Genomic DNA, 27,538 nt, shown 5'->3' on the forward strand with positions numbered 1-27,538 from the left:
ATACGGCATCACCATGGTATTAGTAATTATCATGTAAATAGTTAATTGTACTCTATATTCAGAGTATGTTTTTTTTTTTTTTTTTGTTTTTGTATGCATTTTGTTATTTAAGTAAATTTTTTTCTTTTTTCTATACAAATATATAATAATGCTTCCCCACGGTTCTAGAGTTTAGAATAAATTTTTCGTATTTATCAAAAATTTACGTCATTTTTTATTTAAAACGATATCCAATTAACCAAGCAGAAATATAATAATGCACACAGACGCGCGCACACACAACGAGCTTAAAAAATTTATTTATTCCGAGTTGACATAAAAATTCTTCTTTATTCGACATTTGGAATGGTCAAATATTGCCAATAATACATACTGAAATTGGAAAATATAATTATAATAGAATAAATACGATTCATAATAACTGCAAGGCTCTGTAATATTCAAGGTGACAATGAAATTCGTATCTTTCAATCGATTTACATACAAATTATGCTCTTATTATTATTTATTATTGGCGCGGAACGGAACGGATCGTTCATTCGACCAAAAAAAGTTAATAAATAAACAAGTAAGTGATTAAATTTCTGCTTGGCGAGCGAAGCTATCGGGAATAATAGACATCTTACGTCGTTGGGCGCGAGTCGTATCATTATTATTTAGAGAAATACACGAGAAAGGATGACGGGCCGCGACAAGGAGCAACCTTAAAAGTAGGTCGCAGTGTCGCAGACACGACGGGAAATGCTTAATGAACCGATAAAGAAAATTACCCTCATCCTGTGAGGACTCCCGGCTCTGCTTGTGCTTGCTCCTCTTGTAGGCGACGCCGACGGCGGCGAGTCCTGCCAAAAGTATGGCTCCACCCAATACACCACCGATAATCGCGTACATGTTGGAGCTCCTCACGCTTTCCACGGGCGACTTGACCTTGTTCTCGGCGAGGACCTGGGGCACCGGCGCCTCCGTCACGACCTTTCGCGTTTTTTGACGCAGTATCTGCGAGAACTCGGATGCCGCGCCGACGGAGAAGCTTTGAACCTTGAATTCGTAGGCGGTGTCGGACTGTAAGTGAGATATGGTGATGTTGCTCGAGATCTTGCCCTCGACGGTCGTCTTGATGTAATCGCCAGCGGAGGTCGAGGCGCGATGATAGACGTAGAAGCCGTCGATGTCCGCCGAGCGGTTTGTATTCTGCCAGATGAGCAGGACCTCGTTCGGGCTCAAGGCCTCCGTGTGCGTTAGCAGAGGTATTGGCATCGTGTTGCTGTCGAAGCCATCCTTGCGCGACAAGTGGAAGCGAACCTGAGAAAAGCGGAAATCGCCGTTATAAGGCTTCATTGAGTTCGAGCGGGAAAGCCGATAGACGGGGAATAATGATGTAGTTTGTTCCGATCGGCCCTTAAGAGTCACGACATGAGATTCTTAGCTCTTCAGTCGTTACTTTATAACAATTTGACACTCGGCCCTTAATAAAGCTTGCGTGACTAAAACGTTTTAGAGAGTTAAGCTCAAATGGATTTACATTTAGATTTAGATTTAGATTTAGATTTAGATTTAAATTTAGATTTAGATTTAGATTTGTATGAGAATCTAGCTCGATGATGAATAAATAAAACTAGTAGTTAACAACAATGACACCAACGCAAATCGGCAAAGGGTAATAATGGCTGTGTTGCGACCAACGCGACGATCCGTTCACGATCGGTCACTTGTGACAGCGAGACTTGGGCGAAAAATCGAAATTTCAACGCACACAAGCGCGATACTTACCGATATCGGACTCACGGCATTGTCATTATTGGAATATACGGCTGCAATTCGAAATCTATACGTATGATCGGGCTGTAGTTCGGTTACTTCGAACGATCTTATGTGACTTGGGATCTCTGTGTTGGCGGTCATCCACTTGGCCTGTTTACTGTTGGGTTTCTGTCCGAGCTCGCGATATTGCACCTTAAAGAATGAAATTGGCAGCCCGTGATTTTCCGGCACCGACCATCTCACCATCACCGACATGTCCGATAATCTCGTGACATTTGGCTGGTTGGGCGGTACCATGACATCTAAAATTAACAAATTTTTAGTGCTTTAAACATTGATGGTCCCTAGGCCTTTCATAACGATCTTTTACCCCTTTAGGAGGGCCATTCGACTCGCACCCTTCTCCCATCATTACTCATTTTACTCTTGTATTTTTTTTATAGAACAATAAGTAAATAGAAATTTTGTTTATTGCCTGAATCGGTACAAGTGCGAGCAACATTTTCATTTACTTATATAGTTTTACATTATCTATTCGATTGCTGCATTAATATCGCATTCTTCTAAATGGAAATAACGCATGTGGACGCGTAATACATTTATACGAGGGTATTTATTTTTAACTCTATAGCCCAAAAAGAGGGGCTATAATTTCATGAGAAAGTAAACATCGATCGATCGATCGTTCGCCAAAAATTTCATCTCGTAATTAAACTTTCACGTAAAAACGTGAAAAAGTGTAAAAACATAATTGCCAACCACCGCAGCATAGAACATTCCGAGTGACACGCGCCACACGTCGCATCCAAAGAAAGAAAATAATATAACGAGAAAGCATTGAGCATTATGAGCTCTATGATGTATTGATTACGGTCACATTATAAGCCGATGATCGCTTTACCGAGAAATGATATACCGAGAATAAGATAAGAACTTACCCGTGTCCTTGCGCTTGCCGTTCTTGCCCCTTCGTCTGCCGCCAACCCTCGTATGCTTGTGCCCGTTGCTCGACAGCCCAAAGTCGCCCCTGGACTTGGTGCCGCCGCCCACGTGCTGCTTGGGGCTGACCCTGAGGTAATTGTATCCCGAGTGGGAGCCGTACTCGTTGCTGGCGACGCACTGCACGATGCCCGCGTGCTTCTTCTCCACGAGCGTTATGACGAGACTCGAGCCCCTGATCTCGAGGTTCTTTCCGGGCGCGAGAGTCTCGCCGTTGATGAGCCACTCGAGATCCGGAGCCGGATAGCCCGTCGCGTTGCACGAGAGCTCGAGCTCCCCGCCCTCCGGGAACGTCGAGAGCTTGGGGGCACGGAGCACCGAGGGTGGCTCCACCACCGTCAGGATAATCACGGACTTGACGCGACCCGCGCGGTTCGTCCACAGGCAGTCGTACTCGCCCCGGTCGGAGGGCTGGACGTTCGTCAGCCTGAGACCCGTCGGCGAGTAGCTCGATCGGCTCGGTAGTGAGCTGCCCAGCTTCGTCCAGGTCACCTGCGAGTCGTATTTCTCCAGTTCTCGTCCTTTATCGGGGCCTTTACGCGCTTCAAAATCTTTGCACGCCAATTTGTGCAGGATTTTGTCAGTCGGCGCGCGAATACCGATTAGTCGCTCGGCCGTCTTAATTAGCTCATTAATTTTTAATTAGGCGAGGAGCGCGTTGATGGCGATGGGCATCGAGCCATTTGCGCGCGTAAGTCTTTATCGCTCGACATTGACACGTACGGTCGACACACTACTAACTTAAACTCGATAACTTATAATCGAGACTCGGGCTTATCAATAGAGACCTTTAATCGTTTAATCGTTATGGGCATTTGATGGTAGATTTCATAGGTGATAACATACGGATAACATCGATATGAATGGTAAAAATATTTTCACGATCGTATAAATAATAAATTTCACGTCCGCACTTTGCACGAACAACACTAAGGAGAAAGAGATCTTGGCCAACGTCTCTCTTCGCGATCGAGCAAACGGACAAGAGGCACACGACAAAACGTAATCCCGATGCTTATTTATAAATTGCTGACAAATTGAGCGATCGCCCCGGCTGAAAGATATCGTAGGAAATTTACCTGAGGCATGGGGTAGCCAACGGCGAAGCATTCCAACGTGACATTCTTGCCGCGCTGCACTTTGTACTCGTTCTGGGGCTGCTTTATAAAGTATGGCGCCTGATCGGTCGTATTTTTATCGACGGCCAGTAGGGTTTTGTGATTGCTGGTATAGGTTTCGGAGGTTATGTAATTGTTGGCCTGACAGTTGTAGCTGCCAGAGTCCGATGGCTTCACCCTCTCGATAATCATGACTTTACTGCCGGTTGGGCTTGCGTTCTGTATCGAACTACCGTCCTTGAAGAACTGGACGACGGCTTCGGGCACAGAGTAAGGCACTGGGCAAGTTATTGGGACATTGTTGCCGAGCGGCACCCGGAGGTAGACGTTCCCCTTGTCGGAGAACTTGTCTATTCGAGCCTGCGTGAGTCGGGCTGGATCCGAGGCTAAGCCGCTCGTGCCTGAAAGAGCCCGAATATTCGTCCGATGATTCTGTTATGTTAGTTCATTTATATCCCCTTTTCGCGTTTGTATTGTTTTATTCGGTATGGTTGGCTTACGAGTTTGAATGAAAAAAAGGAGAAAAGAAAAATGGCAGATGCCCACAGAACGATTCCGGCCAGATTACTCATCTATTACGAGGACTCGCTTAACGATTAAAGGACTACGGACTGCTTTATCAATCTCTTATCATTATCTGTTGCTATCTGATGCTCTTTTGTTTTTCTTTTTTGTTTGTTTCTTTGTTTCTTTCTTTTTTTTTGTTTTTGTTTTTGTTTTTGTTTTTTTTTGTTTTTTGTTTTTTTTTTTGGTTTTTGTTATTTTTTTTTTTTTGTTATTTTTTGTTTTGTTTTTGCTTTGTTTCTAGTCTTAGCACGGCTACGTCTCCAACTAGGTGTAATTAAAAATATCTCGAATCTATCGTATCTCAAAGGTGCACTAACTACTGCCTTATGGGCGATTAAAGGATCTGGAAAGATTACGGGCTGTCGAGAGAGAGACAGCGAACGTCCAAGGATCCCCGTCTGTCTGTATATTTACCGTAAAAAGCGACGCATCGGTAGTCGCCGGCCTTCGTCTCGTCGTCAAAGTACACGACGTATTTGGAGGTCTTGCCGCCATTGACCGTCACCGCGTCCAGTAGAATCCACTCGCTGGAGCCGAGGGGTCGGTGCCTCCAGGCGAACTTCTCCGCGGCGAGATTTAGGCTACATTCGAAGTAAACTTCATCGCCCAAGGGTGCGGTAAATGCCTGAGGATGTCGAGTAAACACCATTCCTGGCTCCGACTTCTGACCTGTTAGTTCAACGAGCAGAGGCTAAGTTCCTTTATCATTGGCAGAAGCATTAAAGGGGACGACGCGAAATCGACGTGAAATCGACGCGAAATCGACGCGAAATCGACGCGAATGTATTAAATTAAATTCCTCGGACCGTCTTCTAAGCGATTATCTCTTTCAATCTTTCATGCGAGAATAAAGTAATTAATACAAGGCCTGTAAAATTATTTTCAAACGTAAGAAGGATAATATTGAGCGATTCAGTTTGCGATATGAGCTTGGAAATTAAAAGCACTTGCGCACAATGTACGCGATACTTTCTTACAAACTCTGATTTTTATCTAACAATTTATATTTATGTACGATATATTTTTATTAGCGAATGGAGTAGTCAAATTTTCAACTGCCAATGTTCTTAGTCGAGGATTGCGAAAATATTTGAAGCGCGCAATTACCGTAAGATAATTTATAAACTCGATCGTTCCTCCTTAATCGAAAAAGTTCTTACGAGCGTACGCGCGCGCTCAAGTGGCTTTAACCGTGATATCAGATGTCTAAGAAATTTTACTATATTTCTACTCTACTTTGAGAGAGAGAGAGAGAGAGAGAGAGAGAGAGAGAAAAGAGAAAGAAAGAAAAAAAAGAAACTCGTTTCTCGTATAAAGACATATGAGCTTTAGCAAATGAAGCATAAGATTTACGATCGCAGTGATTAAAGAGAAATATTAACGTGTCGCGAAAGCTCGTGCAGGTATAAAATAATATAAAACAACATCGAGCTCGGGTATCCAGAGGCTTCGGAATTGCAAAGCAAAGTCAACAAAGAAAGCGAGCTACTCGTTAAATTAAAATGACTCACCAGAGGCACAGCATCCCAGGACGCAGAGCAAAACCGCGGCGATGGCGCACAACGTGAACTCCGGTCGCATCTTGACTCATTCTGCAAAACGAAAGAAAGAAAAAAAAAACGAAGGGTGAGAAACACGTGTGGAGTTTATCGTGCGTAATTTTCACCAGGGCTTTTCTCCCGGCATTATCATTTCATCGCGTCCCCCGGCTTACGCTCGCAAAGGCGAACGAAAGGAAGACGTCTAAAATTAACGACGACAAGGGGCTTTGAAGCTGCGCGATGGTAAGGAAGAGACATCGGACAGCCGGCGAAAATAGAACGCATGCCGGGCATAAAGTGCGAACGGTCCTATCGATATCACCACACTGCAAGACCTTTATTTTTTCATTATCCCGCGCGTCGAGGCAGGACTTTACGAAAGCAAAGTGTAATAAATATTGTGGCTAAGCAGCGCTTTTCCAATATCCCGTTAAATCTGCCTTTATTACAGATATTTGGAATGTTAATGAGATGAAATTCAACTTGATTTTCAAGTATGCTCTTTTTAAATGACTTTATTCTCTTTTTTTACTTAAACACTTTTAGCGTACAGATGTCTATGATTTTAAAGGCTTTGGATTTCGCTAGTTTTATGACTTTTCGAATGATACGAATATTTCCAACAAATTTCATAATTTTCTCAAGCTCTGCAATGCTAAATTGTCATTTATTACGAATTCTTTATGTGGTCCTATATATATATATATATAAACAATATGATAAATAAAATTGCCACGGCGTTTCTCCCAAATTAACGTAATTTAATATAAATTAGTATTGATAATTAGATATATTGATTATCGTTATCTTAAGCATTTATTATTTATTAGTTACCTGTCATCTTGATTAAAACTCGCATTGAAATGATTTTAAATCGCCTAAATATGTCAATGAAATAATCGACGATTAAAGCTTCATCTCATTCAAATTGTTTTTCATTCGCAATTATACAAAGAACACATTTTAAATTTCATCTCATTCGTGCAACTACGTTTGCTGGTTATAATTCTAGCCTTGTCAGGAAGGTACGTTATAAGCTGTGTTTATCTATAGTGGATCGTAGAGGTGTCTTTTATGATGGACAGAAGGCGTAAGAAAACAATTTTGGTCGTCGTGCATGCAGAATGTCAATTACGGACATGTAAAACATGATAAACAGTTATTCCGTTTATTTTCCCTTATTTTACAAACTACTTCTCGGAACATTGTTTGAACAGTAATTTTAAAAAGGTAGATAATTTTTAATCGCTTTTAGTATTTAACTCTCATTGTGTGTGCGTGCGTGCGTCTGTGTGCGCGATCGCTCGCGCTTCCGTGAAACATATATTGTTGTTTATGCTATTAGTACTCATGAGCACTATAAGAATTTAATGTCAAATAATATAATATTGAAAATTTTCAAATTTTTTATGTTACAGAATAACCCATTATTTGTATGCACTGTGTCTTATATTATTCTTAAAGATATTTCTTTTTACATGTATTCATAATACCATCTTTTGTTTAGGAAATTATTCTTATTATTATGTACGCTAAATGTTTATCTTAAAATTAAATTGATTCTATAAAAATTAAAGTCAAGCAATCTTGCCTCTTAGTGTAGTTGTATATACTCGTGAAGTGATCTCGTATCAATGATTTGCATAAAATTTATGCTTACATAAAATACTTTTGAATGTACGATAAATATAATTCAGACCTGTCACATTATCGACTAACGATTATTTCAATTTCCAATATTTTTGGCAACTATTTAATACTAAAGTTATTTATGAATAGAATGAACTTGAAATTAAAGCTTGTAACTTTTTGTTTACTATCCAAACTTTATAGCTTGTATATACGTAAATATATAAATATATATATATATATATATATATATATATATATGATTACAAACAAATTTCAAACACGTGTTTTATTACAATTTTTTATAACTTTGGTTAAATAAAACACTCAAAGTTAACGACTGATTTATGACTTTTTGAATTGTTCTTTACTTAGGTCGGCTTTATTCTATTATATTACTCATAATATTTGATATCATATACACATTTTTTATTAAAATTTTCGAACGTAAAATTGCCCGACGACGTACTATATAAAAATTATTGAATCTTTATTATTGGGCAATAATAGCAAGTAAAATCGATTGCGTAAGCTTCATAAATTCTACTCCTTTGTTTATTTTTTTTCAAAAATGACAGACAAACTTAACGGAGCCCATTATAGTCTGTATTAAAAAAAAAAACAAAAAAAAAACAAAAATTTTTTTATCTAAAAATATTTGCTAAGAAAATTTTTTACACGACTTACTTAAACTATGGACAAGCAATCTCTAATAAATGATAATTGAATTCGGGCTATGAAATAATTCCAAATGTCACAATCTAATCTCCGCGTTTCCGCTTATGCCCAGACTCCATTACTTATCCAATATTAACAAAAAGGGCAGACATTTCTAATTTATTTATCTTGCCATTAGGCGATTTAATGGGCGTCAAAACAAGCACAGAGGATGAATAAAATTGTATGGCCAGGTGAGCTTTCACCGCGCTGGGGTAATGAAACGCGGCAAACGACGAGGAGAGAAAGAGCTACATAGAGAGAGAGAGAGAGAGAGAGAGAGAGAGAGAGAGAGTGAGTGAGTGAGTGAGAGAGGAAAAGGAAGATTCCGAAGGTCCATATATGGTCTCGATGTACCTCACACCCACTCGCGAGCGAGCGACGTATCGCGTGAAAAGGCGTCGGAGCAAGCGAGAGAAAATATGAATGAGCCGTGCACGGGGCAGAGGGGAGAGACACGAAAGGCGGCCACGAGGAGCGGCCGGTGGTAGGGGAGGGGGTAGTGAGTTTTCAGTTCTGAATGAGCGACGCGAGAATGAATGAATGAACGAACGAACGCACGCCGCGGGAAAGCGTACGCGTGCGCCAAGGACCTCAACTAAGCACGAGATTAATCCTTTCAGCGCCATCAATGCCATAAACTTCTCGGCCGAACGATTGAATTATTAATATTTTATGCGTCTCTCTCTCTCTCTCTCTCTCTCTCTCTCTCTTTAAGATTTCCAATCACTAATGGCTACGTTATAGATACACCAAAATGTTGTGTCAAAACATGGCTGAATAAAAATAAAACTTGATACAAATGATTATGGGGAGAAGGTGTTACAGCATTCCGATGTCATAAGAATACATTGAGGCAAAGTCTGTGGCTTCTCCAAAATTAGTTTCTCTTTATAGATGGAACTGGAAATTCCTACTCCGGCATTCTTATTATTCGTTTAACTTTTGTAACGTGTGGGAAATTCTTTGATACATGTACTCGAGATTTTCTTGATTATTCGTTAATTTAATTTTATGAAGCATACTTTGATACATCGCGATTAGATCGACAGATTTTCTTGGAACTACATTCTTTCGCTTCCGCTGCACTTACCAACTTTCACGGTAATCATGGGAACTTGATTTGTTTGCTATACGTATTCAAAAAATGAATAATAATGAGGGAAATCGGTGATTAATGAACGGCGATTTTCTTTCATTAAAATCTCATGCGAATAAACAATGTCATATTGTACAAAGCCATCTTCTTTATGAAAACACTATTCTATGATGTATGAAAGATTAATTGATTTGACTTTATGGAGAAATTCAATCGTAACAGAAAAGTTATCCCGCAACTTGTATTTTTTAGCAAAATATAAGACGAATGAAATATATATATAGAATTTTCCACTTTCTAACGGAAGTGAAATCAAAATTAAGGCTTGATTGTTATCAAATACAATAGTACATCATAATTTCACCATAAAATTATACTTTAAAGTTTGGCTTTTCATGTAGGATACACCTCGACCGTGACCAAATAAAGAAACGTCGACAAACAATTACGAATTAACAATTATGAATCAACTAAAACACGACTTTCTTATATACATATTGACATTAGCTGTTCGATATTGTTATTTAAAAGCTCATTGTTATACAATAATTATTCTGCTAATTCGTAACTCTCTTTCGATATGATATGCGCATATTATATATAGTAATATAATTGCATAACACAAGTCCATTATTTCTATAAAGGTTTGAGAATATGCGATACTTATAATTCAATTCATATTACATTAAGTATTGGTCAATTCAAGATTGCAGGAAATTATTACGTTTTGATATTATTTCCATATGTCCAACTCAATATAATCGATCGAGTAGCTTTAATAGTGCTAATTAAACGACGAGAAAAGCTATTAAGGTATTTGAAGAAGGAAAAACGAATAATAATAATTACACAAGAACGTTATGTGTAAAATGGAAAAGAGTGTAGTAGTAGTTAAGGTTTACTTATATCCGTACAATGTAAGTACGAGTTTATCTTGTTTATACATTAACAAGACATTATGTGCTAACTTTGCAAATGACAAGAATAATATTGACATAATAGCGAGCATAATTTCTTTCTTTTTTGTTTCTTTGTTTTTTCTTTTTCTTTTTTCTTTTTTTTTTATTCCTTTTTTTTTTGTCTCTTCCTACAATAACGAGTGTAAGGAGCGGAGCAGTAAGCCAATGTCGGAAGAAATAAAGGCGCAGGTATACGGGAAAAAAAGGGATTTATTCGTGATTAATCCATTGGATAAGATGTCGTGACGGTCAGACACTTTTAAACTATCCGTCGTGAAAATATTGTGACACTGTCGAAGTACACTCACGAAAGTCGGAAGATCCACTCACTCCTCGTATAATCCACGCTGGCAATTAGCTGATCGCTAAGTAAACATTTCCCACGTCGCATAATACGCCGATCGTTCGTGATAAAAGTCATTAGTGTGAAAGGATAAGCCAAAGTGGCTCCATTAAAACTAACGGATAAGTGGGTACGGAGTAGGGCCGGACGTAGAAAAATGTTATCGTACAGCGTGGGTGGACCCATTCACAAGGCGCTGTCGCCCACGTATCCCGATGCACCGAGAGATCTCAAGGTGAGGGAAAACTTTCCAACCCCGATATGGCCTCGAAGTTTTCGGACTATTGGCTCTTCCGCGCCGGGCTTGGGACCGCTTAAGGGAATATAAGATGAGAGATTGGGCTTGGAGATGTCGCCGTGGGATCGCGTCTTGACTGCGGCGAGACGTTGAGGAGAGGCTGACGAGACGCTGGTCAACTACATTCTACGTCGCACGAACGATGAATTTTCATTCTCGGCAAACCCGACTGTTTTATTTAATCTTTCGTTGAGCCTCCAGCAGCCTGGACATTTGGCCAAAAACGGCTCGAGGTCCCTTAAAAAAAATGCAGCGACACAAAGTTAAGCGCCTGGTAGTAAGCAGAAAACAAAAGAAAACTTTCGGCTGGCAATTCGACCGAGTCCTTATAAATGGTATCTTTTACCGTGAGAGGGCAAAAGGCGAACAAGCCTAACCAAGAATTATCCCTTGCGCAACAAAACGATCGTCACGCAATGAAGCGCGTTAAATGGTCTGAAAGGAGGCTGAAATGACCTTATTATATCAGCAATAGTAAAGTATAGAAGGGACATTATTTTGTTATTATTCCCGGCATTTTGACCCGCGGCATTCGTTTTGTTTCGTAATAAGGGCTCGCGCTCACTTGGGATCGAGCGAGCGCCAGGAAATGCGGGGGAGGGCCCATACTTATCTCTTCGGCGCTCCTTTCCCGGCGAGGGAACGCACACGCGTTTCGACCTCTCCAAGACGTTTACGCGCGAAGAGGAATAATATCGATTGGATTTTCGGATTGGAAGTAGATTGGTTGCTTTGTTATGGGAATAGCAGGTAAGCGATCGGCACCTCAACATTTAACGTTGATAATTTCAATTCGCATAAGTGGTAAAGGAAAATTTACTGCTAAATGTCGAGATTGTCGATGAAAGTGGAAAGACCACGATGGTTGGCTATTGTCGTTCGGGGACACTTTGGATACAAAACTAATGCACGAGGCAACTGGGATGCATTAGTTTCGCTGTATCGTTAGAGAAATAATTTATAAAAAAAAAGATCTTTTAGCGTAATAATGGTATTTCGGCTGAAGGTAGCGAGTATAGAAAGAGTCCAAGTGTTTATTTATGCAACGTGCGCTGGCGAATAATTTTCATCGATAAAGTGCTCCATTACGAGTACAAATATGCATAGGAGCTTGTTACCTTGGATGGTAAAGGAATAAGCCACAATTATAGCGGAATTGCGAACTATGCATTATAATTGAAAAGAGAAAAATATCGTTATACCGTGGGAGTGAAAATAAACGTTGTAACTTGCAGAGAATCGTAATGAAAAATTGCGCATCGTACGAGCACCAAAACAACCGACAAAATCAACGGCTGACGATTAAATATTGTCAATATTTCGTGTCGTACGGTTCTAGCGCGTCTAACACCGAGATAGAGAGAGAGAGAGAGAGAGAGAGAGAGAGAGAGTGAGAGAGTGAGAGAGTGAGAGAGAAAGAGTGAGAGAAAAGAAAAAAAAAAAAGACATTCCTCGATCGACTATCCGAAACACGTCGTTTATCGTTTTTACCGACGGCCTATAGAAACATCGAGGTGGACCTTTTCTCTCACTCACTCTCTTTTCCATCCTCTTAGAGTCGTCGATCCCGCCAAAAGCTCGGCGACGAAAAAACAAGCGGCGAATTCTCGCTTGATTGCCTTTTTCGTTCTCCTTACGCCTGTTTATCTAACACGCGTGCGTGCGTACGCTCGCACAAACGCACGCACACAGATAGGAGAAATCGATTTTTCTACTTTTCGATTCGCTGCAGCCTTAGCCTTCGTAGAGATTTGCGACAGGAGCGCCATGTAGAAAAGTCGCTGGAGTGTGACTTTGGCAAATTGCTCCTGCCGCTGTTATATAGAACCGTGGTCTGGGGATCCATAAACTTTTATGTCTCGATTTCCGATTTTTTCGTCTACCTTTTTGCGCATTTTTATAGCCTGTTGAGAAATTATGTGTTTTATTTCACGTTAATTTCTGGAGGATCGAAAAGATTGATTATAATAAGGATTAGTGCACGGAGAAACAGTGTCGACGCTATTAATAATAATCATAAGGATCGATTAATCCAATATATTTGAGCTTTGCTTGAAATGCCGATAGGGCCTTTTAACCATTATTTCCATTAAAATTAATTGCTAATAGTCTTGGATACAAGTTTGTTTGCCGCAGGAAACCCATTTTTCTGTTTATTGCAATATATGCAGGGACATAAGAATTGCCTTATTCTGTACTTTATTCTTTTTTTGGAGTGTAAAGCACTCGTCGCGTTTGATAACTTGAAAGCCAAATTGATCACGGTATGTCATTTATGAGGGCCAAGAGAGCGACGAGAATGTACGATAGGAAATATCGATTTCGTTTACAATGTAAATATGTGAGTGTTGGGAAATATTCGATTGGTTGATTAGAATGGAAAAGACGGTCGAGATATGGTGAACGGTATCCGTGCAAATTGTTGGAAACAGTATGTGGGAAATGAGTATGTAAGTTTAATAATTGACGTTACGAGCAATGTATAAAAATTGCCGCTTTCACCAATCTCGCTGTTAATGCAAAGACCTCATGGTGTGAAATAAATTTCAGTATTACACTACTTTAATTGTAGAGACGAAATTTTCACATTTTTGTTTACAGTTTACAGTTATAAGCGAGTTTTTTTTACTCATTTTTAATCCTTCCTTCGGCTTAGGACTAAATTATAGCTACTATAAATGCAAATACATTATTTATCGATCGAGTGGAATTAAAACAATTCCAAAGGTACGGATAATATAATACTTTCATAATTTTTTTTTTATTCTTAAATTGTATATAATTTCGGATAAATTGTCAGTATTTCAAGTTCTATTATGAGAATTTGTTAGTCTTTAACTCACAAGCATTTAGTTCGGTAAATATCAGGATATACGGTCTTTATCCATAGTTTGATTGTTGTTTGTTTGTTTGTTTCTGTCTCTCTCTGTCTCTCTCTCTCTCTCTCTCTCTCTCTCTCTCTCTCTCTCTCTTATTATTATTATTATTATCATTATTATTTATTATTATCATTATTATCATTATTATTATTTATTTCTATAATATATTATATGAAAAATAAATACGAATATTAATGAATTATAAATCAGCACAATTGAAAGCTTAATCATATTTACGAAGAATGAAACCAAAGCAACTAATGTACGTATAATAATAGCATTACGATTTAACACATTGAATGCGGTATCTTAGCGATCTATTTAGCAACCGATACTTTCATTCTCTGTAAAAACGATGAAAAAAAAAGAAGAAAAAAAACTTATTATTTGTAAATCCTAATTCTGAAATATCACGATTCGTTTAAACCCGATGATTTTCCATAATTGATGTCGAAAATTAATACCAAAAGCGGTTAAAAATACTTTCGTTTCGATCGACAATTTCAAGAGATAAACGAACAATAAAACATTAGAATTTACGATTTAAAAGAAATGGAAATAAGATAAGGCTGCTTTGAAAAATAATTCTATCGCGTCATTTTGACGCGAATATTCATACATAAAAAACGAATGAAATCAATCAAAAGTACGGTCTTATACAAGCTGAGATTCCCGATTGGCGATACCATCTTATCCAAAGGTGAGAGATAAATCTAAAGATACAACATCGTACACGATAAACAATAATTCACGTGGTAGACGCAGCGTAGAGTCGAAGAAGAATCGTCATCCCATCCGTAGAATCGAAAGCCATTGACGCGGCAAAAAATTTGCATCGCGCAACGGGAAGATTAAGAGGTCGTCTTATGAACCTAACCTAAAACTTCGTATTGTACCTGCGGCCGACGACGGGTCCGAGAAAAGAAATCAGACGAAAAGGAATAAAAAACAAAGGCGGTGGCTGCGGAGTAACAAAAAGACAAAGCCAAAGTCACGAGAGAAAGAAGGAATGAAAAGTTTGCAAAAAGAAAAAAAAAGAATTACATATACGTATGCGCGCGCGTGTGTATGTATGTATATATATATATAAAGAGGGGGGGGGGAGTGGAAAAGGGAGAAAGGGAACCCGTTTTTGAAATCGCGCGAGCACAAGCGGGAGCGCGATAAAAATCAACAGGTGGGATGTTGTTGCGGCCTCGCGATTCAGTTTTAACGTTGCATGTCTGTTTAAGTGCGCCGCTATTCTTATGCACACGCATATGCTCGTGCATATATAAATAAATATATATATATATATATCTATATTTTCATATGCACATATAAATATTCGCGTGTGTATTATAGATGCACGCGGTAGTTCCGCTGGCGAAATACCGGCGGCATATAACAGGTGAATAGGAGCTAAAAACTCGAGAAGGGCGAGCTGCTGCAGCTTCCCTCTGCGACATTTTTTTTTTTTGTATGTAGAGGGATCCCCCATACCCCCTCCCACCCACCCGCCCCTTCTCTCGTCGCTCGTTCTTTTTATTTTATTCCTCTACCTCCATTTTATGCACAGCGGCGAACCGTGGCACGTTCTGTCCTCACGATGATTTATACATCAACTCTCGAATGCTCCTTTCAAGCCACAATTGAACCATGAACGTTCCTTGATTCTATTTATATTAAGTTACTTTCCTTTCAATAATAAAAGCCATGGGGTGTTTTGCACTTGTTTCGCCGCGCTCGTCATAAAAATATTTCAATCCTCGCATTCCGATATTTATTGGTTCACGAAAAGTAATTTCAACAACTATTGGTTTATTTAAATATACCGCTCGAGCCTACGCAAACGTTCGAAAAATTGGGCCCCAGCGCACCTTTGATAAATCAATGCGAATTAAAAATGAAGCAAAACCGTTTCGCAAGATTATATGCGCGCGCGCGCGCGCGCGCGAAATTCAGCTCGAATCACGCGATCGCGAGTTGTGGAGGCAGCAATGAAATACTCGAGACATCGATCTAAGAGTGGACACACTCGCGCACGCACACGCGCACGTATCGGCGATATTGCAGGCACATATTTACATTATCGTAAAAAGAGCCGTTCCTCATCTCGACTCCCAGAACTCAATCTCCCCCGAAAGAATGTTGAGAATGTTAAGAGGTAGAATTGTAAAGGCAAAAAAGATCTTTATACACGTTAGCCTGCATAAGAACGAAATAGAGCATCTCGGATTCCAGGAGAGAGCAACGGCGACGACGGCGGTGGTGGCGGCGGCAGGAAAATAAAGAAGTCAAATTCCGTAAGGGCCCAGCGACTGTCAACCTGACCTCCCACCGCCGCCGCCCCCGCCCCCGCCCTCATCCCTTTTATCCGCGGTACCAAAGATCCGCCCGCGAGATTCTGTCGGCGGTAGCCTTTGCTCGGGTCGTTATCGAGCCCAAGGAGTATCGCCGTCCCCGCCTCCGCCGCCCTCGCCGCACTCGATTTTCGGGGGCTGCACCTCCGACGCGTAACCCGATAGTGCCTCGAAGACAGATTGCTTTATGATACAGACTCCGAGTCACTGCCGAGCGACGTAAATCATCGCCGATTATACGGATGATTTTAACCCTTTTACCTCGCGCGGCCTCTTCCCAAGCCATCGTCGCGAGTTTGCTTCTGCTCTCTGGCCCTTACAACCCGCAGAGAATATCGGCTCCTTGGGCATTCATCTTTTGGCAATTAATAAGACGATCCTCGTATGTCCTAAAGCCTGAGAATCGGCTTTACTCGTCTCGCTTCTTCTTATGTTACTCGGCCAATGATGGCATTCGATGAGAAGGATAACGCTCGGACGTGGATTGATGCATAGAGGCCCGAGTTTGGCTAATACGACCTTTAACGTCTAGTGCCGTTTAGGTAGGAAGGTCGTGACATGTACGTCGACGGTGTTGCTTCGATATTTAGTCGACGAGGGGACATTCATTCGCTCGTACACGAGGGAAATTTTCATTGCACAATTCGCTCTTAACCCGAGCTATGAAATTTCAATTTCCAACGTCGGCATACGGCAGAAATGAGAGCACGGGAACGCATAAATTGCCGTTGAAAATGATTTAACATTGTATACGGTAAATAAGATTCCCGAGGCCTCGACTAAAATGGAATGCAGCGTAAAATTTTGCAGACATTTATAAATTATAAAATAACCAACCTTTTCTCCTTCCATCGTTAACGCTCTACTTTATAGACTACGATTAACTTATTATATTTAACGTACGGGTGGGATGGCTAGGGGTGAAGTGGGAAGGGGGAATGGGGAGGGTGGAGGTGGGAGGGATGAGGAGTAAAAGAAATTTTCGATTTGTATTAACGAAGGTAAAGTGCCGACTAACGTTGCTGCATAAGACCACATAAAAGTTTATAAAACATATAAATTATGGCGGTAGTTTGTTGGAGAATCGATCATTGGAGTGAGATCAAATATTCCTTGAACAAGAAGTTTCGACGACGGAATATCGAACAAAAACGGGATTGCTGCTAAGCACGACGATTACATTGATAAGCGTTGGGAAAAAAACTTACTAACCAAAACTTTGCGTAGATTAAAATAATTCTGCAATTTTGGATAGTTGGAGATGAAATTGTGTCAATTTTGTTAATTTTATTCTGTTTTTAGACGAGTATTTCGTTAGAGATATCTGGGTGAGAGAAGAGTAAAAATGCGGTACAATCGCGCAAAACACATACTTTTCCGTGTTCTTCTCTCTCTCTCTCTCTCTCTCTCTCTCTCTCTCTCTCTCTCTCTCTCTCTCTCTTTCAATATATATATTTTTTTTTGCAAAAAGAAACGAGCAAATCGGCGCCTCCGATCGAAAAAGGGCTCAGGGTCTGACCCTCCACATAATAAACGCGGATTGCGCTACTCTCACGATGAAGCCTCGCGGGAATGCGAACGGGCAGAGAGAGAGACAGAGAGAGAGAGAGAGAGAGAGAAGGCGAACAATGTCGGGGAACAATGAAGGAAGGAGGGAAAGGGGAAGGAAGAGAGGAAGGAGGGCATTGAGACGAATACTGCAGGAGAGTCGGAGAATTACGCCGAGTATAAAGTGTGGCTCGCATTGCGATTAAAGCTGCTGAATTTGTGCAAGTGCCAAGGTCGAGTACCGTGATGATGGAGAACGCGCGAGGTTCGAAGCTCGCAAGCAGCGTAGATTCCCTTCGTTCAATCATTGTTCCTTAATGCGACGTGGCGAGTGAAAAACATGACTAATAGTATCGATGTTGAGCGAAGCCGCCACTTTATCTGCTCCGCTGAATCTTAGACGAGCGATTAGATAAATTTCAGGCGAAGATAGGAAGGACAGCGTCGACTATGGCCAAAATATGGGATGTTAATCGTCAGAACAGCAGCGAGAAAACAAGTTTATTCGCGATAGTCCCCGGTCGGACAGAGAAGACACACGTACACAGAGACGCGCGGCAAAAGATCCTCGAGCGCCTCCTCGTCCACCTCGTACAGGCAGCGACAAAAGTCGGGCAGGCGGCGCTATACGATGTCGGCCTCGGCTATAGAGTCGCCTCTCTCGCTCCGAAGGTGCGAGACGAAGGAGATGCCAGGAGGGGAAAAAAGCCAAGACAAGGAGAGGACATCGCGAAAATGCGAGCGCTCGGCTGCACGAGAACGCCAGGTGAGAAGAGGAGAGGATAAGGGGAGCGAGGGACATAGAGAGAGAGAGAGAGAGAGAGAGAGAGAGAGAGAGAGAGAGAAAGAGAGAGAGAGAGAGAGTCAAAGACGAAGACAGACGGAAGGACACTCGCTCGGCAGGACTGCAAGCGCGCCCTCTTCCGCCATGGGATCCTTGCCGAGGAATTGAGGAACGATGAGCGTCCTCTGAGAGAAACCTATGCGAATGCGTACGTGAAAAGAACGCGCGCGTGCGTGCGCTGTGCGTGTGAGGCGGATTCCGTGGTGTGATGGCTAACCTCTCGAGGTACTACTACGTTCCAAAATCTATATATTTACGCGATCTTTCGCAGTGACTTTACTACTCCTGATTGCAATATATTTGCCATTATACGTATATTACATCTCGGTTAGTACCGATTCGCTGCACAATACGGCCAAATTAGTTAAATGATACGTTCAATTGAGGTTAATGTACTATAATTGCAACGGGCGGTATAATAAATATAAGCTCATTGGCGCTGATGGGCCGTAATTTCTCATTTTCGCATACATTGCGTAATATCGAAAAGAGCAACAACATTTTTCATTTATTGTTAACGTGGCCAAACAGTTCGTCCCCGATACTTTTAAAGTAATCCTGTATGTCGGAGGCAGCTCGATCGATCCGCGCACACTTACAAACTGTTTTCTTTTTATGCTTAATCTCGAGAATCGAATGCGTCATTATAAACGTGCCCTTGTAAAGCCATTGCTCTCTTGCGGAAGGGAGATGGGACGAGGAACGAAGCTCTGCCACCGCGCAATATAATAAACCACGTGCATACGAGCTCGGTACACACATGGATACGTGACGCACGTTGTCGGTGGTTTTAATTCGCCGATTACGTGTTCCTGCAGGATTATTTGCACGATGCCGGCCGACGACGCCTCGCTCGCCAGACCCTCGCCCCGACTCCCCTCGCCCCTTGCGTAATGATCCGGAGGCGTGGGGCACGAGGAGGATGTTTACTTTCCTGGCTTTATTAAATTGGCCGATTGTTTAGCCACTCGGTGGATGCATTTGAGCGTTTCCTCGAAATTGATTCCGCAAAATTTTACGGCCCTTGTAAGCACGACTCGAGCTCAATTGGCATCGCGAGCTCCATGACTTCCGACATTCGCCGGCTTCATTTTCTCGTACGGCTGCCGCTCGATTTCTCAGCTCCGCGCATTTATTACCATAAATAAATGACATTTTCATAATCACGGCGTTCGTGACCGTTCGTGACCCGACATACATCTGCCCTACATATATCCCTCGAGCTCGTATTACACTTGGGCATTCCCTGCATTCATTTCCACTTGGCTTACAAAGTTTACAATTTGAAAATCACCAACAAAGCCATTAGTACAATCTAAATATTTGCCCATTTCATATTAAGTCTTCTATTCTCATTCGCATCTCCGGATCGCCACGTATTTGCGGGGGAAATGGCAAAGGGACTCGCGCAAATTTAGTTTGCGAGTTAAATATAGTACGCCGTTACGCCAATAGACACGCGCGCTCACACGCACATATATATATATATATATATATATATATATATATACTCTAAAAAATGAAGAAAGAAAGAGAGAGAGAGAGAGAGAGAGAGAGAGAGAGGCAGAGAGAGAGAGAGTGTACGAAAAAGTAACGAGATGACAAATCATTTATTTGACTGAAAAACAATTTAATAATTGACGCGCGTCCAATAGCCAGACTCGTCGAACTCACTTCCGTGAAAGTACCAGAAAGCCGAATGGAGATTTATTTCACGGATACGATTCATTTCCACAACATCTCCAATAAGAATATTCAACTAGAATTGCCCGAAAACGGTAAGAAATCATCGCCAATTAAGGAAACAACGTAGTATTCCGATGATCCGTGTTTTTGGTTTTTATCTCCTTCCCTCAACCACCAACCACCCCACCTCGATCAGAGAAATTCATCCAAACTCATCGTAAACAATATGTCGCGGTATACTTTCCCCATAACGAGAGGCACTGGCCTTCGAGGCAGGCGACGACGTGCCAAAAGAGATCGGCCTATTGCCTCAACCGGATATCGCTCGGATCGCTATTGCCGACGGGATGAGGGCAGCCTCGCTGGCAGGCGAGTTTCCATTTTTGTGTGTGGAAATGCACCCACGCGTATGACGCAACGGGACTAATACCGAGGCGGGCCCGGCGCAGGCAATCATCATCCGCTGGATTTCTGGACTCCCTTGTCCATGTCGAGCGACGAAAGTCGAGAGAGAGAGAGAGAGAGAGAGAGAGAGAGAGAGAGAGAGAGAGAGAGATAAGAAGGCCGAGGCAAATTGATCGATAGCTTGCTCGTGGCCGTATAAGGAGGGAAGCAGCGAGTGACCCGCGAATGGCGATAGTGACGTTCCTATTGTCTTTTCACGCTGCGCCTTCCATCGTTTATACGCTCTATTATTAATGAAGTCGAGCGCCTTTTCCTTTTCCTTTTCCTTTTCTTTTTCCTCCTCCTCACTCTCATCCTCATCCTCATCCTCATCCTCATCCTCATTCTCATTCTCATTCTCATCATCTTCCTCCATCTCCACCTCCACCTCCATGACCTCCTCCTCCTCCTCCTCCTACTCCTCTCCTTCTTCCCGTAATTACTCGAGGCGATCTGCCTAATCGAGCGCGGGATATTGCAAATTTTGCGAACGTATCTTATCGCTCTCGTTGATTCTTTATTGACAAGTTGGGTGCGCCGACACTTTATTTAGATCTCGTGTGTATGATAAAATATGCCTGCTAATTAGTTAAACAAAGTGTATTAGGGATCGATAAGCCCTGCTGATGGCGTGATTGTTTATTAAATCGTCTCGTATTTATCGCGATCGCAACTTTTATATGTCCTGGTATCGTCGAATCGGAGCCCCTTTTCCCAGCAAATACATTTATCGATGACAATATCCGCCGTAGATGAAATTCCAATTGAAGCTGTAATTACAACTAATTACGACAAGGGGATTATAATAACCGTTGTGGTTTATTGAAACAAATCGTAAGTGTATGGGCATAAATCCCAAAGCAAATACAAAATTAAAATTCCATATGTTAAGTATTGTACAATGATAAATCCCTCGATTCCAGCGAATTAGCATTTAAAATTTTAGATCCAATCTACGTGCTAAATCTAATATCGAGCTATGAATCAGCATCTCCTTCGAGAAAATGCAAAATTCTCGTTGAGCTTGAAAATTGCAGCTCCTCGTTAGCCACGCATTATTAATAATCTGCGAGAAAGAGCAGCGATGCAAGAAAGAGGTGCGAAGAAGCTGAGACTGAAATTCACCCCATCCCCGCTACCATCCCAAATAATAAGTTCACTTCAAGCTTAATCGTGGATGAAAATGGATTGTGTGACTGGAGGCGGAAATTGAAAGGCCAGCTGCCGAGGATTGGCCGTTCGTGATCGTAGGATCGTAATGGGAATGGGAAGCTTGAAATTCATCGACAAGGAGCCGAGGATTCGAGAATCGTCGAGTAAAGAGGACGCGCCGAAAGGTGCAAAGTGCAAGGCCTCGGGCACGGGACGAGAAGGTTATTGAATTCGACGTGGCGATCGAATTCACCTGCCCTCGACGATGAGTTGGCCGTGCATTGAAACCGGAGCCGCTGCGGCCGCACATTCGCCAAACGGGTGCTTCCCCCTACCGACTCGCACACTACGGGTTTTCATCCCGTTTCCGGGATTTTTCGCGCACCGGACATTGATGGATCGGCTACGGATCGATCGAGCCACTACGCCTCACTACCGTTCCACGAATAACCATCCAACGGCTCTCCTCATTCCACTCCGATTCGGCAAACCAACGATCTTCACTGACAGCCGACCGATCGTAGACCCCATCGTCGATGTGTTAATTTGTCGACAGCGCGGATAATTGCGCGTGTCGAACAAGCGAACACGAGCCGTGGCATACTTTAATTACTTGGTGGGAAAGTATGCGCGCACGAAATTTACGGCATTTCTTTCCTCCGTTCATTGCTGGCTCGGCCATTTTCTAAATAAACCTCATCCTCACCCGTGGCTAAAAGTCTGGTAAAGTACATTGCCGAAGACGAGCTTCATCTAGCATTTATGCTTCGTACGCTTATGCCGACGCAATTCCCTGGCTAATTCTTTAATAAGAAAGAAAATTACTTCGTTCGCAACGGCTCTTGCGCAATTCACACCATTAAACGTAAATGAACATCCTTCCTTTTTATCAATATTATAATATACATTATAAAATTCATTAAATAAATACATTAAATAAATACTTTGAAATTATTATGTAAATTAAAAAAAAATATATAAAAAACTTAATTTTAATTAATGCCGTTAATGTAAACCGATCTCAACACCTCCGACAATTCGTTTCAATTCAATTTATCTATGAGATAAAAAGCACTCCAGCAGCGATGAACCTAAAATGTTTATTATCGTACCACCACTACCAACCACCACCACCACCACCACCACCACCACCCCCCTCCCCCCACCAAACGCGAGAATTTATACATACGGTCGTATTTAATTAAACGCCCCATCGACGTATAGTATAGTAACCACGATTTTCTCAAATTAAATTGCCAATGTACATCGATTAATACTATCTAATTCTCGATAAATAATCTAATATTGCCGATGACTTGACGACAGTAGTTTATTTACACTTTTTAATAGCATCTTAGCCACAAATGGCAACTGTTTACGGGAACATTTCAATAATCTCAAGAAAGATACATTATGGATTACGGATTATTTCGGTATTTGTGTTATTTTACACTTTATACTTTCGATTATAGACGCTTAAATTCAATGTACTTTCTCCCATCTCCGATAAATATCTCAGAAAATAGATTTTTGTTTTGACGCGCGAACACACAGAGAGTGAGAGAGAGAGAGAGAGAGAGAGAGTGAGAGAGAGAGAGAGAGAGCTATTAATTTAACCTTAACGTTTCCATATACTCTTGTATAAAAAAAAATAAAAATAAAAAAAATCGTGATTCCGAGGGTCTTGAGGAGATGGTACTCTAAAGCCGCTTACGACCAGCACTACAAAACGATATCAATTACACTAATACATCGATCGTTCACCGCACGGTACTACACTACACTCCACCCTATGTGACACTTCATCCCGTCACTGGAAGCTCTCTCGCCTGAGGGAAAACTCCGGGATCCCGTGTGTCGTCGGCTTCCCGCGTGTGTGGCCCTGTGCGACGCATGCTTTCTCCACTACTCCTCCCGGGGAGGTCCGCACGGAAGCTGGACCCGAACAGAATATCGTTGGGCGCCATGCGAGGCATCGCTGCCCCCGTGATGGACGGAAGGAAAGGAGATATAGCCGCGCCTGGATGGTGATCTCGCGTGCAGCACGTGCCCTTCCGCCCTCGCACTTTATTTCTTACCTTATCGCCATGCCACATCGGCGGCACGTTCTCGGCTTTTACGCCGCTCGCATTGAGACTGGACGACGAGGGACTACGAAGCGAATCCGATGCCAGATTACCCTTTACGTGCATTTTCACATTTTCACTGTATTTCGCGGTAATTCGAGGGGATCCCCGTGCCCGGTGAGCCTTACCCATCATCGACTAATGATCGCTGGCATCGCAAGTAGGCTGACGAGATTTAGCCGTCGATTTACGTGAACCGAACGTGGTGCGCGCTTCGGTCGTTTCGAGTCGACTTTACGCCACATTCGAAGAACTACAAGTGTATCTGAATATTGAGAGAGAGAGAGAGAGAGAGAGAGAAAAGTTTGCAGGAAGTGTATAACTCTGTCAGCCAAATACAATAAGAGAAATAATTTCCCTCCGCTTCAATAATTAAACGCGCGTAGTAAAAGGCGTTATTAACTGCGTGTCGTGAATTTATATTCCATTCTGAATTAAACATATCCAGCAGATATTTGATATTTTCGCCGTGGATTTTGAGCGGAGGATGGAGATGTAAGGCGAGAGTTCGATCGACAGTTTGATTGTCCGTTAATTATTTTCGCTATACTTTTTCGTGCTTGCAATATCCGTTCAATTGATTATTGGTCAATGTTATTGGATTTGAAACGATCGAGTCTTGATTCTTGGGCCTTATCAAGGCGAGGCTTGTTGCATAAGCTGAAAATCAATTGAGTATGATGTAAAGTAATATCGAGTAGTTGAGATTACAATCGTTTCGCAAAATTGCTGATAATTAGTCTTCCGAGTAAAAATTGTAAAATTTGTCGACGAGTTGGCCGTCATAATTGCGCCGCTACGATACAATTGATAAATCAGTACACGCAAAAGTTTGATAAATAGGATTAAAAAGACATTCTTTCTTAATTAAAATTAAATCCAATCATATATATATATATATATATATATATATATAAGACTCAATTAACACGTTCAGCTCATATTTGCTAACTTAATTAAAAAAGTGGCTTTAAGGCCGCGTAAATGTTTTATTAACACATCTCTGCATGCGCGGAAATTTAGAACTTTTTGTACATTTCAAATTCGCTCGTATACATTATGGACAACCTTTCCCTTATTACAACGCTCATTATCATATTCATCGTAAATAAAAGCTGTAACGCACTAGCCGTATCTCATTATACACAAAACTCGCACTTTGCCTCATTATTTGGTATAAAACAAAAACAAACAAAAATTAAAAAAAAAAAAAATCTCTCGGAATTTCATTCCCCCGAGGCATACAATTAATAAACACGTTACGGATACTCAACCGCACGCCATTTTTTTTTCTCATTACCTTCCTCATTGCCGATTCGATAATAATCCCAACTATGCCTGCCTCTACAAACGCATTACACAATACACAAAACGGGCTCCATACAGTATAATCGTCGAATCGAAAGGAACGGAAATCTGCCCATCAGCCCATCTACTCATACATGGCTGCATTTCACTTGAAAACAACCATAGCTGAGACCATAGGAAATATCATCGGTGATGATGCTAATGATGATGATGATGATGATGATCATGATGATCATCATCATCATCATCATCATCATGTTACAAGGCTGTAAATTTTTCTCCTCCTTGTTTTTTTTTTCTCTCTTTCTTTGAGACTGATAAGATAGGTGCGTGTCGCGAAGTAAAGTCACGCCGGCATATGTATGGGATAAAACTTCGATTCTACAGAAGCCTGGAGGTGGTGAATTTGTTCGACTTTCGATTCGGCGGAAGCGTAGGGGAAAAGATCGAATAATGGAACAACCGGAAGCCATAATATTGTTATAAAGACCCTTGCACGGAGGGGGTTCAGAGTGCGTGCAAGTATGGTGTAAAAGAAAAGAGGAGAGAGAAGAGGGAGAAAAACAATAGACACTTTATCGCATTGGGTTGTACAATTTTTGGGGATGATTGGAGGGTGCCAAGAGGAAATCGAAAGAAAAGTGGGAAATGCCGGTGAATAATAGCGAGCGTCAAATTTCATGGAATAAAAACCGATGCGGTCGCACACGATAATCTATAGACACACAAAAACTATCAGCCATACAAGAACCTAAACAAACTCACACAGCCAATGACTCTTTCGATTAAGCGTGACGAGATATCCCCGAAATCGTCCTCCTCTTCCTCGTAGTGTTTTCTCAGTAAATACGGACGTGCGATAATCCTTCATAAAAACGGGCAAATTTACGACTACGCGCACTCATACGCGTAACACAAACACCAATATTTACACTGTCAAAAACTGCATGCGATTGTCGTGTATTTATTTACCGTCCCTCCCGATACCCTATCACACTGTGGATGAACAACCACTCATTTATATTTATGGAGATGGCTTTGGAATGGATGTGTTAGGACATATTTGTACCTGAATGAAATTTGTAGGCATACACTGTTATGACAGAGGGTTCGTTATTAAGGCTCGCATTTGATATATTTCAGGCGTCGCTTATTCTTCAAGAGGATGATATGTTGGATAGATAACAATTGTGTTAAGAAGCTATATGTATAATAAAAGCAATTTGTGGTTATTGAAGCTGTGAATAGATTTTGAAGTATCGTTTTAAGTGCTATTTTTCAAAAATGATGAATCTTCAGGCTCGTGGAAAATTCTTATCTTCCCTATCTCTTACTCTCTCTCTCTCTCTCTCTCTCTCTCTCTCTCTCTCTCTCTCCCTCGTTGAAAAATGAATCTAGAATGAAATGCGCATTGATTGACGGAGGTTCGATTTACGTAGAGGAGCAAAAAAAAATTCATAATTCTCACTTTAAATAGTTTGCGTTGAAAGGTTAGATGAAGTAAAGTAAAACATACGTATCTTAGAATTCAAAAATAAACTCTCAATATTATATAGTAGACGAATAAACTAAAAACATCGTGCAACAAATCATAAAGATTCTTTTCCGCCACCGAATGATACAACTTTTAAAATGAGAAAATTATACGAGAATAAATATATGGATAAACAAACGAAGAGACTTGGAAGCTAAAATAACATATGCCTACGTTTCTCTCTTCCCGAAAACTCAACCGAAATATGTTCCCCGTCAATCACATATCGCATGCGTTTGTGCACGGGTGACATATTCCAAATATTATCTCTCTCTCTCTCTCTCTCTCTCTCTCTCTCTCTCTGTCTGTCTGTCTGTCTGTCTCGTTCTCCCTCTTCCTGTCACGTTACTCGCTTTCTTTCAATCGTGCGTGTGGAGCAAAACATTAAAACAAAAAAAAACACACACACACACAAAAAAAAGCAAAAAGGACAATAGCGAAAATATTCATTTGCACGTATAAACGGGCGCGGATACAAAACCCATAAAACTTGATAAACTCGTTTTTCAGTTGAAAGGAACGAAAGAAGGGCGAAGATGCGGGGCTACCGTGCATAGAAGTTCTCGAATACGCTGCGCAAAAAGGACGGAGGGAGAGAGAGAGAGGGGGAGAGAGAGAGAGAGAGAGTGAGGGAGTGAGGGAGT

The 27,538-nt window shown here is 41.3% G+C and overlaps 1 protein-coding gene across 2 annotated transcripts in view; it reads right to left on the reverse strand.

Moving 5' to 3' along the window:
- Nucleotides 1–27,538, reverse strand: part of LOC105367845 (interference hedgehog) — a 48,620-nt gene that overhangs the window by 15,026 nt on the left and 6,056 nt on the right. For both annotated transcript variants that reach the window (XM_011506666.1, XM_011506665.1), the window contains exons 2-7: nucleotides 5,957–6,037; nucleotides 4,860–5,114; nucleotides 3,840–4,279; nucleotides 2,700–3,252; nucleotides 1,771–2,063; nucleotides 771–1,302 (exon numbers count right to left, since the gene is read on the reverse strand). In XM_011506666.1, coding sequence (XP_011504968.1) covers nucleotides 771–1,302; nucleotides 1,771–2,063; nucleotides 2,700–3,252; nucleotides 3,840–4,279; nucleotides 4,860–5,114; nucleotides 5,957–6,026 — 2,143 coding nt within the window. In that variant the 5' untranslated portion in view covers nucleotides 6,027–6,037. The remainder of the gene's footprint in view (nucleotides 1–770; nucleotides 1,303–1,770; nucleotides 2,064–2,699; nucleotides 3,253–3,839; nucleotides 4,280–4,859; nucleotides 5,115–5,956; nucleotides 6,038–27,538) is intronic.

Source organism: Ceratosolen solmsi, unplaced genomic scaffold, assembly GCF_000503995.2.
Source record: "Ceratosolen solmsi marchali unplaced genomic scaffold, CerSol_1.0 scaffold6, whole genome shotgun sequence".
NCBI lineage: Eukaryota > Metazoa > Arthropoda > Insecta > Hymenoptera > Agaonidae > Ceratosolen > Ceratosolen solmsi.